Genomic DNA, 15,295 nt, shown 5'->3' with positions numbered 1-15,295 from the left:
CTCCCCCCTGTTAACAGAGACTCCCCCTCCCCCTCCCCCATGCTAACAGAGATTCCCCCTCCTCCTCCTCCCCTCCCCCCTGTTAACAGAGACTCCCCTCCCCCTGTTAACAGACTCCCCTCCCCCTCCCCTCCCCCCTGTTAACAGAGACTCCCCTCCATTCCCGCCTTCCTATATTAACAGAGACTCTCCTGCCTGGAAACCTAAACCACACAAAGAAAAACCACACAGGCGCGGGTCCCCTTGAATAGCATCTGTATTGTCACATGAAACGCACGTACATAACGGTTGACTTGGAAACGACCTATTAGGTCACACGGGTCCGGCCCCTGGGGGCCAAAGTGGCACCGATGCCCACGGGCCGTGGGCGCCCACAGGCGGTGGCACTGGCGGCGCTGGGAGAGGCCCGCTCACACCTCAGTCCTTCAGCTCCGGGCAGCGTCTCCCACACGAGCTCGAGGAAGCGGCGGTTTCTTGGGGCTCACAGCTCTCGCGGGAGAAAAAGGCTGTGGTCACATCAGCTTAGGAAACGGTACAAGGTCCACAGGAAGCGTTTCTGCAGGACTTGTCAGAGCCTTTACCACACGCACACCCCGTGAACGTCCACCAGGGGGCAGAGGATGCAGCATTTCCCACGTGGATTTGACCACAAAACCCTTTTGCTTTCCAGGCTGGCGCCCAGGGGGCGCCCTTCGGAGAGTGGGGCCCTCAGCTGTCGATGACGGTGAATGGCACCTCTGTCGGTGGCGGGTCGGGGTATTTTGCCAGGTGTTGTACCGTGTGGCCCAGTGGGCACAGCCACGAACTCAACAGTCAGGATGACGAAAGGACAAGACAAGACGCGGTCCCGCTCCTGCCGTCCTGGTTCTCACCTGTGCCCTGCAGAGCAGACGCCCAGCAGGGCTGTCCCCACGCGGGGCCTGGCACAGGGGCAGGTCGCCAGCTCCAGCCGGGAGCCAGGCACCTCACCAGGCGGAGATGAGCATCTGGCAGGTGTTGGAGGACATCCAGACCAGCTCCACCAGGCGGAACTGCAGGTAGCCCAGCACGAAGCCCGAGACGACGTCCGTGATGTGGTGCCGCCCGATCATCACGCGGGACAGCCCCACGCAGAAGGCCCAGAGCACCAGCAGGACGCGCAGCGGCACGGCCAGCACCAGGTGGCTGAGGAAGAACTTGGACACCATGGCCGCGCGGCTGGCGTGGCCGGCGGGGAAGGCGTACACGTCCATGGTCAGGTAGTCCAGGAGGCCGGGGCTCGTCTCGAACGGCCCGCGCCGCTTGACGAGCTTCTGCATGCCGGCCACCGTCATGATGTCCAGGAGCAGGGCTGCGGGGACAGGGCCGAGGCTGTCAGTGCCCTGCGCCTGCGGGGGGGGGGGGGGTCCCCTCTCCCTGCCTCCCTTCCTCACGCCGCCCCAGGCCTTTGCCGGTGCAGTTCCCTCCGCCTGACTGTCCTGCCCTGGGATGTTCCCGACCCCCTGTTTGCAAAAGCCCCCACCTCCACCCCCGCCCCCCGCTCCCCACTCCCCGCTCCCTGCCCCCTGCCCCCTGCTCCCCTCTCTGCGCCCCCCCACTCCCCGCTCCCCGCTCCCAGCTCCCCGCTCCCCACTCCCTGCTTGATTTTCCTTTACAGCAACCCTCACCGCCTGGCAGGCCACCCGTTGTCTCAGGAGCTTCTCTCCTCTCTCCCCTCCCATGTGGGCTCCCGAGGACGAGGGCGGAGGACAGGACTGGACACTCCCGCTGGAGGCGGTCATAAAGCCACTGCCCGAGAGTGGGATCGGGTCTCCTGGGCCCTTGGAGGACCCGAGTTCTGACCAACAGGACCCTGGGCTGGTGATTTTTCTCAAAGGGCCTCGCGGAAGCCCCCGCCAATCCCGAGAAGAGGACATCACCATCCCCTTCTCCTTAGATATATGTTTATTGATTTCAGAGAGGAAGGGAGAGGTAGAGGGAGAGAGAAACATCCACGATGAGAGAGAATCACTGATCGGCTGCCTCCGCACGCCCCACACTGGGGATCGAGCCCGGTGTGCCCTTGACCGGAATTGAACCGTGACCTCCTGGTTCATAGGTGGATGCTCGACCACTGAGCCACGCTGGTCGGACATCCCCACTTCTTTCAAGAGGAGGTGAAATTCATGGGACATACAACGAGCCACTCTCATGCTCAACACAGTGGCATTAGCACATTCACAGGCGCGAGCCTCTCTCCAGTTCCAAAGCACTTCATTCCCCAAAGAGGAGCCCGCATCCAGTCGGCAGCCACCCCGCGTCCCCCTCCGTCCGCCCCTGGCCCCCCACCTGCTCCCCGTCTCTCTGGACGCTCCTATGAAGGGAGTGGGTCCCCACGGGCCGGGCGCACAGGGAGGCCAGAGACGGACGGTCAATAGAGGACGCGGCCGCAGCCTGGCGCCGGAGCTGGTCCAGGAGCTGGAGGGGCTGCTCGCTCTCAGGAAGAACTGCTCTCCTCAGATGCTGCTCCTGCCGAACAGGCACAGAAGACCTGCAACCACCTGGGACCTGCGCCCAGAGGCAGCGCTGCTCCTGCCTGGCCCCCATGGAGCGCGGGGTTAATGAAGGCGGCACCGCGCTGTCTGCGCTGCGGTGACCTGCATTGGACGTCCCCACGGCTGTAGCACAGGTGGCACCTGGGTGACAGCCTGGGCCTTCCGATCACCTCGATTACCTCGAGTAACTGCGCTCCCGTTAGTGCAGACCTTGACTGCCTTCCTGTGTTCTTCCCCTCCCGCCCCCCCTTCCCCCTCTTGTTTGGGATTTGCACCCCTGCTTTCCTCTGGGCCTGCCCCTCTCGTTAGCCACACGCCCCCTTTCCAGGTGGGACACACCCATGGTGTCCCCACGCTGCCTTGGGGTGGAGGGTTGTTGGAAGGAGAGGCGCTCAGCCTGCAGGCTGCTCTCCAGCAGAACCCACAGCCTCCCCCCCGCCCAACCCCCCCTCAGCCCCCCACCCTGCAGGGCCCTCTCCCCTCCTCCAGCTCCGCAGCCAGGCCTGTGACCGTGATTCTGACGCTGTCAGCGCATAATCTGGGCCCAGAAATAGAAGCAAATGGTGCCATCACTCAAGGCTCCGTGAATGCCGCTCACATGGCCAGTCGAGTCCCCTGGCCTACATTCCCTCCTGGGTTCTGAGGGAGGCCGGTGGCCCCATAGGAAAGTCTGCCTGGAGGGAGCTCAGGGCCCAGGGCCTGGAACGGGGCTGCTACCGGCTGCCTCCCAGGTGCTGTGTGCCCCGGGCAGGTCACTCAACCTCTCTGGGCCTCCGCTCACCAGTCAACAAGGGCGGAGCACAGATGAGGTTCCTTGCTGGTGAGGGGGCAGGTTTGGGGGCGGGCTGGGGCTGGGAGGGGGAGGGGTCCTGGCTCTTCTGGCCTGAGGACTGACCCTGCCTCTCCCCCCTCTCCCCCACTGGCTCCTGGAGGGGGCGGGGACCAGCCGGTGGTGCTGTGGGGCAGGGTAAACTGGTCTGGAGGAGGTCTGCTGCATTCGCAGGAGCGTCCTCGGAAATACCGAGGGACGTGCACCAGCCTCAGGGTCCAGGATGTCTACTGTGGCCGCTCGCGCAGCCACCCCGTGCCCTTGAGTGGCAGGCGATGGGACAGCGGCGCACTGGGGGCCCGTGGGAAGGATGCGGCGGGTAGATATTTATAGCCTCGGAGGAGAGCTGGGGGCTGGTCAGTGGGAAAGGCCAGTCACCCAGCAGCACTGACAGGAGGGGCCATTTTTGCAAAAAGAAGATGCCATGCGCTCACCTGCGGGGAAAGAGGCCCCGAAGACGCCCCCTAAAGGTGAGCGGTGCTTCTGGCTGGGAGCGAAGACGGGTGATTTGTATCGTCTTTCCGTCATTCTGCATTGAAAGTGTTTTCTCACCACGCCTGCACGGCACTTGTGCACATTTTAAAAAGTGATCTCACAAAAGACAAACATTGCAAGACTCTGCTTATAAGAGGTGCCTGGAATAAGGGGCTTCCTAGCAACAGAAAGTAGGTCAGAGGTTACCAGGGCTGGGGGAGGGCCGGGAGGGGGTGTCGGTGGGCACAGTGTCAGTCAGGAAGATGAGAAAGGCCTGGGGGTGATGGTGGTGAGTATACCTAACGCCACTGAGCTGACCCGCGGTCCAGGAGCTGATTCGAGGTGACGCGCATGGCAGCGCACATACAAGACGTTCTCTTAAACCCGGGCGCTCCGGGAAGCCCAGCCGGGGAGGCCTGCGGGGGGCAGGGAGGTGGCGAGGGAGGGGGTGCTGAGCGTCTGTCTTGTCCCCCAGCCTGAGAGTCTGAGGGATCCCATCCCTGCGCAGCTTCCAGTTTTCTCCCCTGGAGGAGCTGGCTCTGCCTCTGCAGATGTCGGGGTGCAGGGGTGTCGAAATCACGAGCACAGAAGGTGGAGGGCACGTTCGTTCCTCAGCTGAGCACCAGGCCGCTGGGCACGGCTTTAGAGCGGGACGCTGCAGCCCTGGGGCCCGCCCATGGCTCCCTCCTCCCTTCCCCTCCGTGTCAGCTGCTGGGGGCCCTGACCTGGCCCAGGGGGTGGGGGGCGCCCCAGGGCTGCCCCGAGATGGGAGAAGTGGGCTGGGGCAGGCAGGAAGCATGCTCCACTCTGCAGAGCCGCGGCTAATCTTCACCAGCATGCTCCTGGTCAACCTGAATCCCATCGTCAGGATGGTCTATACGGCCTGTGGAGGGCTGTCACCTAGGCTGTCTGGGGAGCAGGTGGGCGGCAGAGGGTCTGCTAAGGGAGAGGGGGTGTCGGGGGGGGGGGCTGCTGCAGGGGTGAGGAATCTGGTCTGGGCCCCGAGCCCCTCAAGCATGAAGGGACGTGGGGGCCGAGGTCATCACACAGGCCCGTTGGGGGCTGTGAGGACAAGGCCGAGCCGGGCAGAGGCCGGGGCGTCTGTGGGCGATGCGATGCGATGCTCGCAGAGCAGAACCAGAGGCCCGTGGGCCGACCTGCCGTGGAGGCGATTCCCGCTGAGGGGCCAGGGGCCACGCTCGCTCTCTCATCACCTACTTGGGTCACTCTGTGCATTTTCTGGCCACGACAATGTATCACAAAAAGGGGCCCCACATCGCTGCTCACGAAGGAAGTGCAAATCAAAATCCCAACGCCACGTTCACGCCCATCAGGATGGCGATGACAAACAACGAGGGGCCCCTGTGCACGAAATCCACCTGCCTCAGCTGGCTGCCCGCCCTGCCCACTGCTGCTCGCTGCTCATGCCCTGCCCGCCCTGCCCTCCGCCGCCGCCCTGCCCACCACCGCTCTAGCTCACGCCCTGCCCACTGCTGCTCGCTGCTCGCTGCTCAGCCCTGCCCTCCGCCGCCCGCCCTGCCCACCGCAGCTCGCTGCTCACGCCCTGCCCGCCCTGCCCTTCGCTGCGAGAGGCGCTGCTCGTTTGGTCGTGACCAAGGGCCTGTTGTTCATGTAGGTGGGATAACGGGTGCAGTGCGGGCGGACCGTGTGGCGGCTCCTCCACAGGCTGAGCTTCGGGGTCTGCACCCTGAGGAAGGGAGGCAGGCTCTCCGAGAGACCCCGTGTCCTCAGCAGCCGTGTTCACAGTGGCCAAAAGGCAGAGCTCGTGAGCAGCGAGCAGCGAGCGGCGGTGGGCAGGGCGGGCAAACACAACTGTGTTCCCGCCACACCACGCAGCATCGCTCGCCTCAAAGGCAGGAAGCACGGACACAGAACCATGGGCCTTGAGGACGCTGTGCTGAATAAGAAGCCGGGTGCAGAAGGACAGAGAACTACGGGATTCGTCGTCTACGAGGCCCCAGAGCAGTCAATTCCTAGAGACGGAAAGGAGATGGTGGGCGCCAGGGCCTGGTTTCCTGTAGGCCCGGGAGGAGCCGGGATGGGGAACTGGGAGGGGCCTGGGTCACGGGTCCCCTGGCTCCCTTTGGGATCATCAAGCAGGTGCTGCAGGGGACGGACAAAGGAGGGATCTCACAGGTCGAGAGCTAGGAGGGGACCCCGGACTGCCTTTGGTGATGGTGGTGTGAGGGGGTGACAATCACTGCCACGCTAGCATTCCTGTGCTAAGCACTGTGTGTAATTCTTCAGTGAAGGGTCCCAGCAACCCATTTAACAGATGAGGAAAATGAGGCTCAGAGGGGCTAAGTCACTGCCTGAGTTTGGGCAGCATGCCCTGAGGGAAGTACCGCGGGGGTGGTGCGGAGATGGGGGTGGCGACGGGTTGCTGTCAGGAGGACTTGGGTTGGGGTGGAGTGGGCCAGTCCCTTAAGCCTCTGAGCCTCATCTGTCAGGTGGTGTCTCCCATTTACCTTAAAGGCCATTACACAGACTTTTAAATCATGAGCTATGGGACCCCCATGGCATGGGATGGGTACATATGAAGCTCAAGAAACGAAGTTTAAATTACTTGAAACAACTGTCCTTCTTCAAGAAGGGAGGGTCTGGGGTCTTGTTCTTCCAAGCCAACACCTTTGTGCCCCCGGCAGCCGGTTGCCGGAATGGGCCAGACACCTCCTAACTAGACAGATTTGCTCCCAGTTCTCACCCTGGCCTGTGGCCCACTGGCTGCATCTCCCTGCGCCTCCGTTCCCCCCTCTTTAAACGGAAAATGCTAATGGCTTCTCCCTCATGGGGTTGTGGGAGGCTCAGTGATGGTATGGTTTACGGAGAAGTGGACAGACAGCAGACACTACACACATTACGGATTTTACCACCACCATCCGGGGCGGGACCGTGCAGGCGGGTCCAGGGAGCGGGCTCGAGCACGCTCTCCACTCCCGTCCTCTGACACCAGGCCCCTGGCCCCCTGCTCCGTGTGAGGCTGCGGTGGGCCCTGGGGAGGCCACGGATGAGGAGAGCAGGGTTCTGCCCCAGCAGCCCCCGCGTGGCGCCTCGGCCGCCCTGCCCTGCACCCTCCCTCCCGAGCCCATGGCCCGGCGCCCGGGAGGAGCACAGGCCTGCACGCACACGGATCTGGTGCAAATCCCCGGCTTGAAGCCTGCGCCAGGCTTTATTTATAGGGGCCTCAGTTTCCTAATCTGTGAAGTGGGAATGATCCTAGCGCCAGTCACGTGGGACTGCTTATTCGGGATAAATAACAAGCCATGTAAATAATTTAGTCATAAGAACAAGTGAACGATGATGATGCTACACCCACCGTCTCCTTCACGAAGCAACTGCCCCACGTCCCACCCGCAGCGTGTCCACCCCCAGACTCTCTGAGGCCTCGGCGAGGAGATGCACGTTTTTATCGTAACTTCCCCGGGGACCAGTTCTCAGGGGTCTGACCCACCCCCTTTTGGAACTGGGACCCCTCGTCAGTGTTTAACCTGCGTCCCACATGGTGGCCACGCCGGGAAGAGCGAGGGATGGACATGGTTCCACATGGGGGTGGAAGCAGAGGTGCCCAGGAGCATTGGGACCGGGAGGAGCTGGGAGGGTGGCCGGCTGGAGGGGAGGGCCTGCCTCCCACCTGGGCTGCCCCCCCCCACGACACCTGGCACAGAGCAGGCTGAACAGAAAGACCTGGCGGCAAAGACACTGTTAAAACCAACCAAAGACCAGCTCACAGGCCCCTCCCCTGGACACTCACCCGGGAAGGGGCAGGTATGGCTTTCAGGAGGCCACCAGTGTGTGGGTGCCCACCCTGAACCCCCTGCACCCCTAGCCCCTATGGGGTCACCTCAGGCAGCTGGCAGGGTCCCGGGCCCAGGCAGGGGGGTAGGGGGGCAGCTCACAAGCGCTGCCTGCAAGCAGCCCAGAAACTCAGGGACCCCCACCTGTGGGTGGGAGTTACAAGATGAGACGCTCCATCCAAGACCCCCAGAGGACCCCACCAGCCCGACTACCTGCCTCGAGGCCGCAGCCTCCAGTGCCCACTCCGCAGCTGCCTCTGGGCAGCGGCTCCCAGCGGCCCCCACCTTGCAGGGCCCTCATCTGCGCATCCCTGGCTCTCTCCCCGAGGCCAGAGCTCGCCTGTTTCTGGGGCGCCCTTCCTGCCTAACCTCATTAGACTGTTCCCCTCTGTTTCCCGGGGCCCCGCCGGTCCTGGCAGGGTGGGTGGGGCAGGCGGGCGGTGGGCACACTCACCCAGAAGCAGGTTCATGAGCACCTCCTGGCCGGCCAGCGTGCTGCTCTTCACCAGGCAGAGGATGGTGCCCCCGATCCAGGGGATGCCGTGGCCCGTGATGCCAATGAGCTTGATCATGGAGCGGGCGCTGGCCCAGGACGTGGCCCGGCCGGCGCACACCCCCAGCCGCTTGGACATGCAGATGTCGATGGCCAGCAGGGAGTTGAAGGCGATGCCCTTGAAGGAGGGGTTCAGCTGCATGCAGTCCTCCTCGGGCAGCTGCTGGGACTGGCGCCGCTCCCGGGCCCCATCGCTGGGGGGTGGGGGCTGTGCCGAGGGGCCCGCGGCCTTCCTACCCGAGCTGCGGGGCTCTGGGACCCCCTTGGGGGGCTGGTTCAGGGACAAGAACTCAGCCCGGTTGAGGATGTTGTTGCGGTCCCGGGCCCGGGCCCGGCTCTGGGAGCCCGGCATGGCGACGCTGGCACCGTGAGGGCCGGTGCCAGGCCTGCGGCGAGGGCCTTCTCCCCGAGGCGAGAGCTGCCCCCAGAGCGGCCACCTTCCTGCCTGCCTCCTCCACGGTTAAATATAGAGCGGAGGATTGCACATGGCTGTTTACCTCCGGCTGCCGCCCGGCTCCAGGGGACGTCAGTGCCAGCTGGGCAGCCAATCGAGCCCACCGCGGCCGCCGGGCGCCAATGGAGCCGCCAGGGAGGCGGGGGAGGCCACAGCTGCGGCCCTGCCTCGGGCCTGGGCTATTTAAATCTCCCAATGGCTCGCTCCCCAGGCTTTGGGGGACTCTGGGAAATGTAGTCCTCCGGCTGCCCTGGCCTCAGCTGTCCAGGCCAGAGGCCCCCTGTGGGCTCCGGACTCAGCCCCGCCTTTCCCAGCTTCCCTCGGAGCCGGCCAGGCCCCTGCGAGCCAGCCTGGCCTTCCCACCGCCCGGGCAGCTTGGACTTGGTCCCATGGACTGGACAGTGGAGCCCGGGCTGAAGGCCTCTCCGGGCACCAGATGGCGTGAGTGACGTCAGGACAGCATCCTCTCGGGCCTCTGGGACCCGGCCCGGCCCCGCCCCTCTGTGGCAGCCGCTCATGAGGCGGGCAGGCCGGCCTTTTTTTTTTTTTTTAAATCACTCATGAATCTGGCTTCAGTGCCATGGAACGGCAGCCAGGCTTGGTTTCCATGCGAGGGAGACGCAGCTCATGGGCTGGGAATGGACCTGCCCGGGGAGGTTGCCTCCATTGCCCTGCGTTTCGTGGTCAGGTGATCAAGGGCTTCTCACCTGTCTCAGTCCCAATACTTGATACTTACAACCATCAAGTAGGGCTGAGCTACTTTCTTCATATTCTGCTTGATAAAGTCATATCAAGTATGACTTTAATAACCAGAAATAACACATTAAACAAATTGCATCTGTGTATATCATATATACGCACACACACATAAATATGCATTTAAAAAATGTGTTATATGCCCTTAAAAAAATAACCTTCCCTTTCCACGTAACAAACATAAATCTGGCCATGTTTCCATGACAACCGATGATTTTCCAATGGCTGTTTGTCATGAGGATGGGCTGTGGTTTCTGTAAGCAACCCTCTGTCATTGGACATGTAGGTTGTTTCCGTTCTGTGACTATTCAACGCTATTCTGGCGCGGCCACCCTCACAATACGTCCCTGTGCACTGAAGCAGAATATAAAGAAAGTAGCTCAGCCCTAGCTGGTGTGGCTCAGTGGATGGAGCGTTGGCCTGCGGACTGAAGGGTCCGAGTTCAATTCCCGGTCAGGGCACATGCCTGGGGTTGCAGGCTCGATTCCCAGTAGGGGGCGTGCAGGAGGCAGTCAATCAATGCTTCTTTCTCATCACTGATGTTTCTACCTCTCTCCCCCTCTCCCTTCCTCTCTGAAATCAATAAAAATATATTTAAAAACAAAACAGCGTGCTCAGATGCGTCCCGCTGAGACCCGACGCCGCACTGCCCAGATTTGGGAGAACATGGCCGGGCTGTGGATACTTCCAGATGTCAGATCAAGTCCAGCCACACGGGTCCCATGTCAGAGATGGCAAAGAGCACACGAGGTGGGGGACATCGCCTGTGAGGCCACACAGCTGGTGAAGGTCAGAGCAGGGGCCTGGGCTGGCTGGTCCCCGCCTGCTTGTCGCTCACCTGCCACTCACTCACTCGCTCCCCCATGCAAGGACCAGCGGGACGTGGGACGTGCAAAGGTGACTGAGGTGGCCCCATGCCTGCAGCCCACCTGTGCCCCCATCATTGTACCACCTGCCGTGGCCCACACAGCCCCCCTGTTCTAGCACAGCCCATCGCGAGAGAGGGGCGCAGTGTGGAGTGGAGTGACCTGCCAGGTAAGAGGAGACCAGGAGTCGGGCTCCGGTCTCAGCCTGGAGCCCTTGCCCCTGGCCACGTGGGTACACGGCCTCTTCCTTGAGAGCAGGAGAGGTTTCCCGGTGGCTTCTGGGACCGAGAGCAGCTTGTACATTGCCGACACGTGTTCCTTGCTGTCTTTAGTGTGTGAGACAGATTTACCGCTACTCCTCGCACCTGGATCCCCCGCCTGTCCGTCGCACGGGCTCTGTGCCAGACCCGGAGCGGCTGCGTGTCCCTGAGCCATCGCCAACCGCACAGGGGGCGTGACGCCCCATTGCACGGGCGCGGACATCGGAGCTCAGAGCCAGGGGGTTCTCTCCGGGCAGTCGGGTGAGCTCTTCCTCGGCCTGCGTCCTCTCTCACATGCTCTACACTCGCTCACTCTGTGCATGGCCTGTGTCTTCCCAGCAGAGTGCCAGCCAAAGGGCAGGGACCGCTGTCTACTTGTTCACTTGTGCGTCCAGGGCTCAGGCGCCCTGGCACCCAGTAGGTGCTCAGTAAACATACATGTATTGAACGAATGGCGTCTGATTCTGGAGTCAAGGTCTTGGACCAGGGGTGGGCAAACTTTTTGACTCGAGGGCCACAATGGGTTCTTAAACTGGACCGGAGGGCCGGAACAAAAGCATGGATGGAGTGTTTGTGTGAACTAATATAAATTCAAAGTAAACATCATTACATAAAAGGGTACGGTCTTTTTTTTTTTTTTTTTTTTAGTTTTATTCATTTCAAACGGGCCGGATCCGGCCCGCGGGCCGTAGTTTGCCCACGTATGTCTTGGACAAACCTTGCCATCAGACTCATGGCCACCAGGAGGCCAGCCATTTGGGGCAACATCCCAGAAGGGAAGGGGAGGGGAGGGGAGCGGGTGAGATGCTCCCCTCTGGGCAGAGGCCTGGGGTCACGCACAGCTGGCGGGAGGGGAGGGAGGGAGGGAGGACCGCGCAGGGCCCCCTGCCAGGGTGCGGAGGGAGCCCCGTGAAAAGCATTTTCATCACCGCCTCCCACCCCAGGTGCTCCCGCCCCGTGGCTCTATTTCCAGGGCGGCTCCGGAGTTATTTTGGTCGGGAAACCTGATCGTTCGCGGGGTTTATTTTAGCACCTTGGAGAACTCCCAGTGCCGCACCCGCACCCGCACCGACGCCAGGCCGGCACCCACCTGCCCACTCGCCTTCGCCCTCCCCGGAGGCGGGGCGCGTGGGGGTGCGGAGCGCGCAGGCCGTGGGGTGGGGGGCGACCGCGTCCTCCCGCGCAGCCTGCACGCCGGTCGGTCGTCACCCCCACGAGGCTGGGTTGGGGGAGGCGGCGCGGGGGGCGGGGGGCGAGGGGGGGGCGGCCTGAGGGCGGCTGCGCCCTGCGCACTCCAGCTCCTGCCGGCTGACCTTGGCGCCGCTGGGTCAGCCCCTCCTCTGGGGACACGAGGCCGTGGGAGGAGAGCGCTTCACACTCAGAACTGTAGCTCTGGAGGCTCGGATGGGGCCGCCGGGCCAAGGGACACAGAGTCCTGAGGTCGGAGGGGAGGGTTCCCAGGGGACCGCCCTGTGTACCAGGCCCGACAAGCCACCCCTCACCGGCTCCGACGGGCCTGGGACTCTCCATCCAGCAGGCGCCTTGAAGACCCCCCGCCCGAAACCACCACCCACACACCTACCTGCACAGACGCACACACTCTCACATACACTCACATATCACACCTACTCACACCCACAAACGTGCTCACCTACACCCACCACCACACACACATCCGCACATCCACATGGACACAAACTCACCCTTCCCCGGGCACACACACGCATATACCCTCACGGACACACCCATCATGCTCACTCACACCCACATGCTCACTCACATAACCAGAACACTCTAACACATGCATACAGACCCTCACACATGCACTGTCATACACAACATGCCCCACTCACACATCTACACCCACACCACGTCTGGTCACTCACACCCCTGCACACCTCCCACACTCCCACACGGACACACATATGCTTTCATAGACAGACACACACACACACACACACACACTCATGGGCACTCAGACTTACTTGGACACACTCCACACATAGTTACACACAACTGTCAACTGTCACATACACCTTGACACATAGAGACACACACACTCACACTCTCACACCATCATTCATTCACACACATGCATTCACTCTAACTTCCTCTAATCCAGTGGTTCTCAACCTTCTGGCCCTTGACGGTTCCTCATGTGGCGACCCAACCATAACATTATTTTCGTTGCTACTTCATAACTGTCATGTTGCTACTTTATGACTCGTCATGTAAATATCTGATATGCAGGATGGTCTTAGGCGACCCCTGTGAAAGGGTCGTTCGCCCTCCAAAGGGGTCGCGGCCCACAGATTGAGAACCGCGGCTCTAATCGCTCACTCACTGTCTGCCCACCTCGACCCCTGGGCCAGGCATCCGTCATCACCCACCTCCCCGAGCTCAGCACTGGACACACTCACATCAGAACAACGGCGCCTGCACTAACGTCCAGGCGAAGCAATCGACACTGACCCGTAACTGTTCGAGCACGAAATTGTGCCCATTGGTTATTTATGTTAATGAACACCTCTTTTCTCATGCCCGGAGTCATCCCTGGATGTCCCTCTGGCCCATGGGGATGCAAGTGCCTGGGGGCCACTCTCTTCGTCTGTCCTGGCCCTGCCGGTGTCCCCAGTGGCTCTGAGGGCCCAGCACACAGTGGGCATCCAGCCAACACTGGGCAAAAGCCGGGGGCTGAGGGACCTTGTCCCACTGACAACACGCTGGCTCCCAGGGGCCACACCGAGTCCATCATCTCTGGGAGGGGCTGGGCTGCGCCTTCGGACCCGCCTCTCCCCCTTGCACTGGTGATGTCACCGCAGAGGAGTCTGGGGGGCCTGGGGGCCTGGGGGCACTGTGAGTGTCCCTCTGGCACTGGGCACCTCTTGGACAAAGGTCCCTGTCCTGTTGTGCAGAAGCCAGCAGTTCACGCTCGTGCGGATGCCTCCTGGGCCTCCTGCAGATGCTGAGACAGCTGCGGGTCTGTGCCCAACACCCAAAGCTCCAGGAAATGCTGAGCAGGAAGAAGGCGGCGTGGGGAGGCGGGTGTGTGTGTGTGTGGCAGGGGGGCTGGGGAAGCAGCCAGAACCTTGGAGGGCCCCTCAGGAGCTGGGCCAGGGAATGACCACGTGAGCTGAGCCTTTCAGACCCTCTACCTGTCAGAGCTGGCTCTGGGGGAGCCAGTCGGTAGCTCAGAGCCAGGCCGACGGGCCCACGGACATGGCCTGGGCCACCTCCCTGCAGAACTCACCTGCAAACAAGCCCAAGACGAAGCATCACATGATGGGTGATGAGAAAGGGGAGGTCCTGGGGCCGAGGCCAAGGGGTCTTTGATTTTGTCCTCACTCTCATCCCATGCGACTTTCAGAGACAAAGCTTTCCAGAATCGGTTCCTTCTTGGCTCAGAGGGGCTGAGGTGGTGCCGTGAGGAGGACATGAGTGGGCTTTAGGCTTGGCCAGATCTGGGTGGGGATTCAGACTTGAAAAATGCCACTGTCCCCTGACCCCTAGTTCTACCTGTCTGTACAGCTCACCTCCTGGGGTCAAGGTGAAGGATACAGGAGACAATGCTCACTCAGGCAGCACCTAACACACAGTGGGAACTTGATCATTATCATCACAAACCCAGGCCAAGACCAGGGCCACAGGGAGTAACATCCCTTCCAACGGGTACCCAGGGGACGGGTCCCCAAAAAATCATCCTTGGGGCCTTGACCACGTAGTGAGCAGGTCAGGGTCCTGGCCTCTGTCCTTCTTATGTCAAGCCTGAAAGACACGCAGCTCAGCACGTTCACAGAGCACTCACGTCCTGGTCACCAGGACAGCCCCTCCCGTGAGGGGCTTCCTGGCTAATGAGGTCTGCTCCGCTCCAGGCCCTGGGGCCGATGGTGTGGGAGCTGAGATGGATACCCCAAAGGTTAACATATGTAAACTAAACTGCATAACCGATGTGATGACAAAGGAGGCGTGGATGGCTGTAGTGAGTCCCTGGGGTAGAGTGTCCTGTGGAGGCCACGAGTGCAGGGCAGGGAGAGGCTGCTGTGGGTTGGGCGGCCAGGAACGCTTCTTCCGGGAAACAGAAGTGTACACAGTCCTGAGGAGGCCTCTGCTGTCGGGGTGCTGCCCGCGCTAGGCTGGGGGAGGGCCCATGGCAGCGAGCAGGTGAGAGCGGGGGTGCGGCTGGGTATATCTACACACTTCCTGTGGCCTGTGCTGCCGCTGGTATTTGATGGACCCCTCAGCCTGGCTGGTCGCTCATCAAAGAGACCTCAACGTGGCGGAAATCCCTGCCCCTCTGGCCCCTGCCCTCACTGGCACGCACCGCACCGGGAACGGCAGAACCGCCTGCCCTGGGCCCGGCTGCAGGCACCTTTGGGAGTCAGAGTCATGGGGGAGGAAGCAGCTCTAATGTGGCTGCAAGGTTTTCCGATGCCACAAACCACCCGCTCTCCCTGGGTGGCTGCACGGTGAGGGTGAGGCTAACAGTGTGAGGGCGCTCGGAGAGGATCACAGCTGTCCCAACGCCTCCGCCCCCACGATCAGGTTCAAATGCCCTTTTGAACCTCCGTACCCAGACCACCAGGCCCCAGTCTCAGTTGGGCCGCTTCGCAAGCCTCCCAGGCTCCCAGCTTGGGCGCCTGCTCTGTGAAATGCACAGAAGAGGTCTCCTGCACAGATGCTGATGGGGTACAGCACCTGTCACAACTGGGGTCCAACAGGCCTGCCCGCCGGTCAGGTGCCCAGAGGCCGAGCACAGAGGGAGGGGCACAGGGAGG

The 15,295-nt window shown here is 62.0% G+C and overlaps 1 protein-coding gene across 2 annotated transcripts in view; it reads right to left on the bottom strand.

Annotated features, from left to right (window-relative positions):
- Positions 1 to 238: 238 nt before the first annotated feature.
- PLPP7 (phospholipid phosphatase 7 (inactive)) overlaps positions 239 to 15,295 on the bottom strand; it is a 41,652-nt gene continuing 26,595 nt past the window's right edge. The window contains exons 1-2 of one of the 2 annotated variants that reach the window (XM_081103973.1): positions 8,086 to 8,819; positions 239 to 1,330 (exon numbers count right to left, since the gene is read on the bottom strand). In XM_081103973.1, the coding sequence (XP_080960099.1) occupies positions 966 to 1,330; positions 8,086 to 8,536 (816 nt within the window). In that variant the 5' untranslated portion in view covers positions 8,537 to 8,819 and the 3' untranslated portion in view covers positions 239 to 965. Of the gene's footprint in view, positions 1,331 to 8,085; positions 8,820 to 15,295 lie in introns of those variants that run through there. The other variant, XM_081103974.1, reaches the window with a different exon arrangement.

The sequence above is a fragment of the Myotis nattereri genome, assembly GCF_964212035.1.
Source record: "Myotis nattereri genome assembly, chromosome: 12".
Lineage (NCBI taxonomy): Eukaryota > Metazoa > Chordata > Mammalia > Chiroptera > Vespertilionidae > Myotis > Myotis nattereri.
The sequence above is the reverse complement of the archived record's forward strand: the minus strand, read 5'-3'. Positions and strand labels throughout refer to the sequence as shown.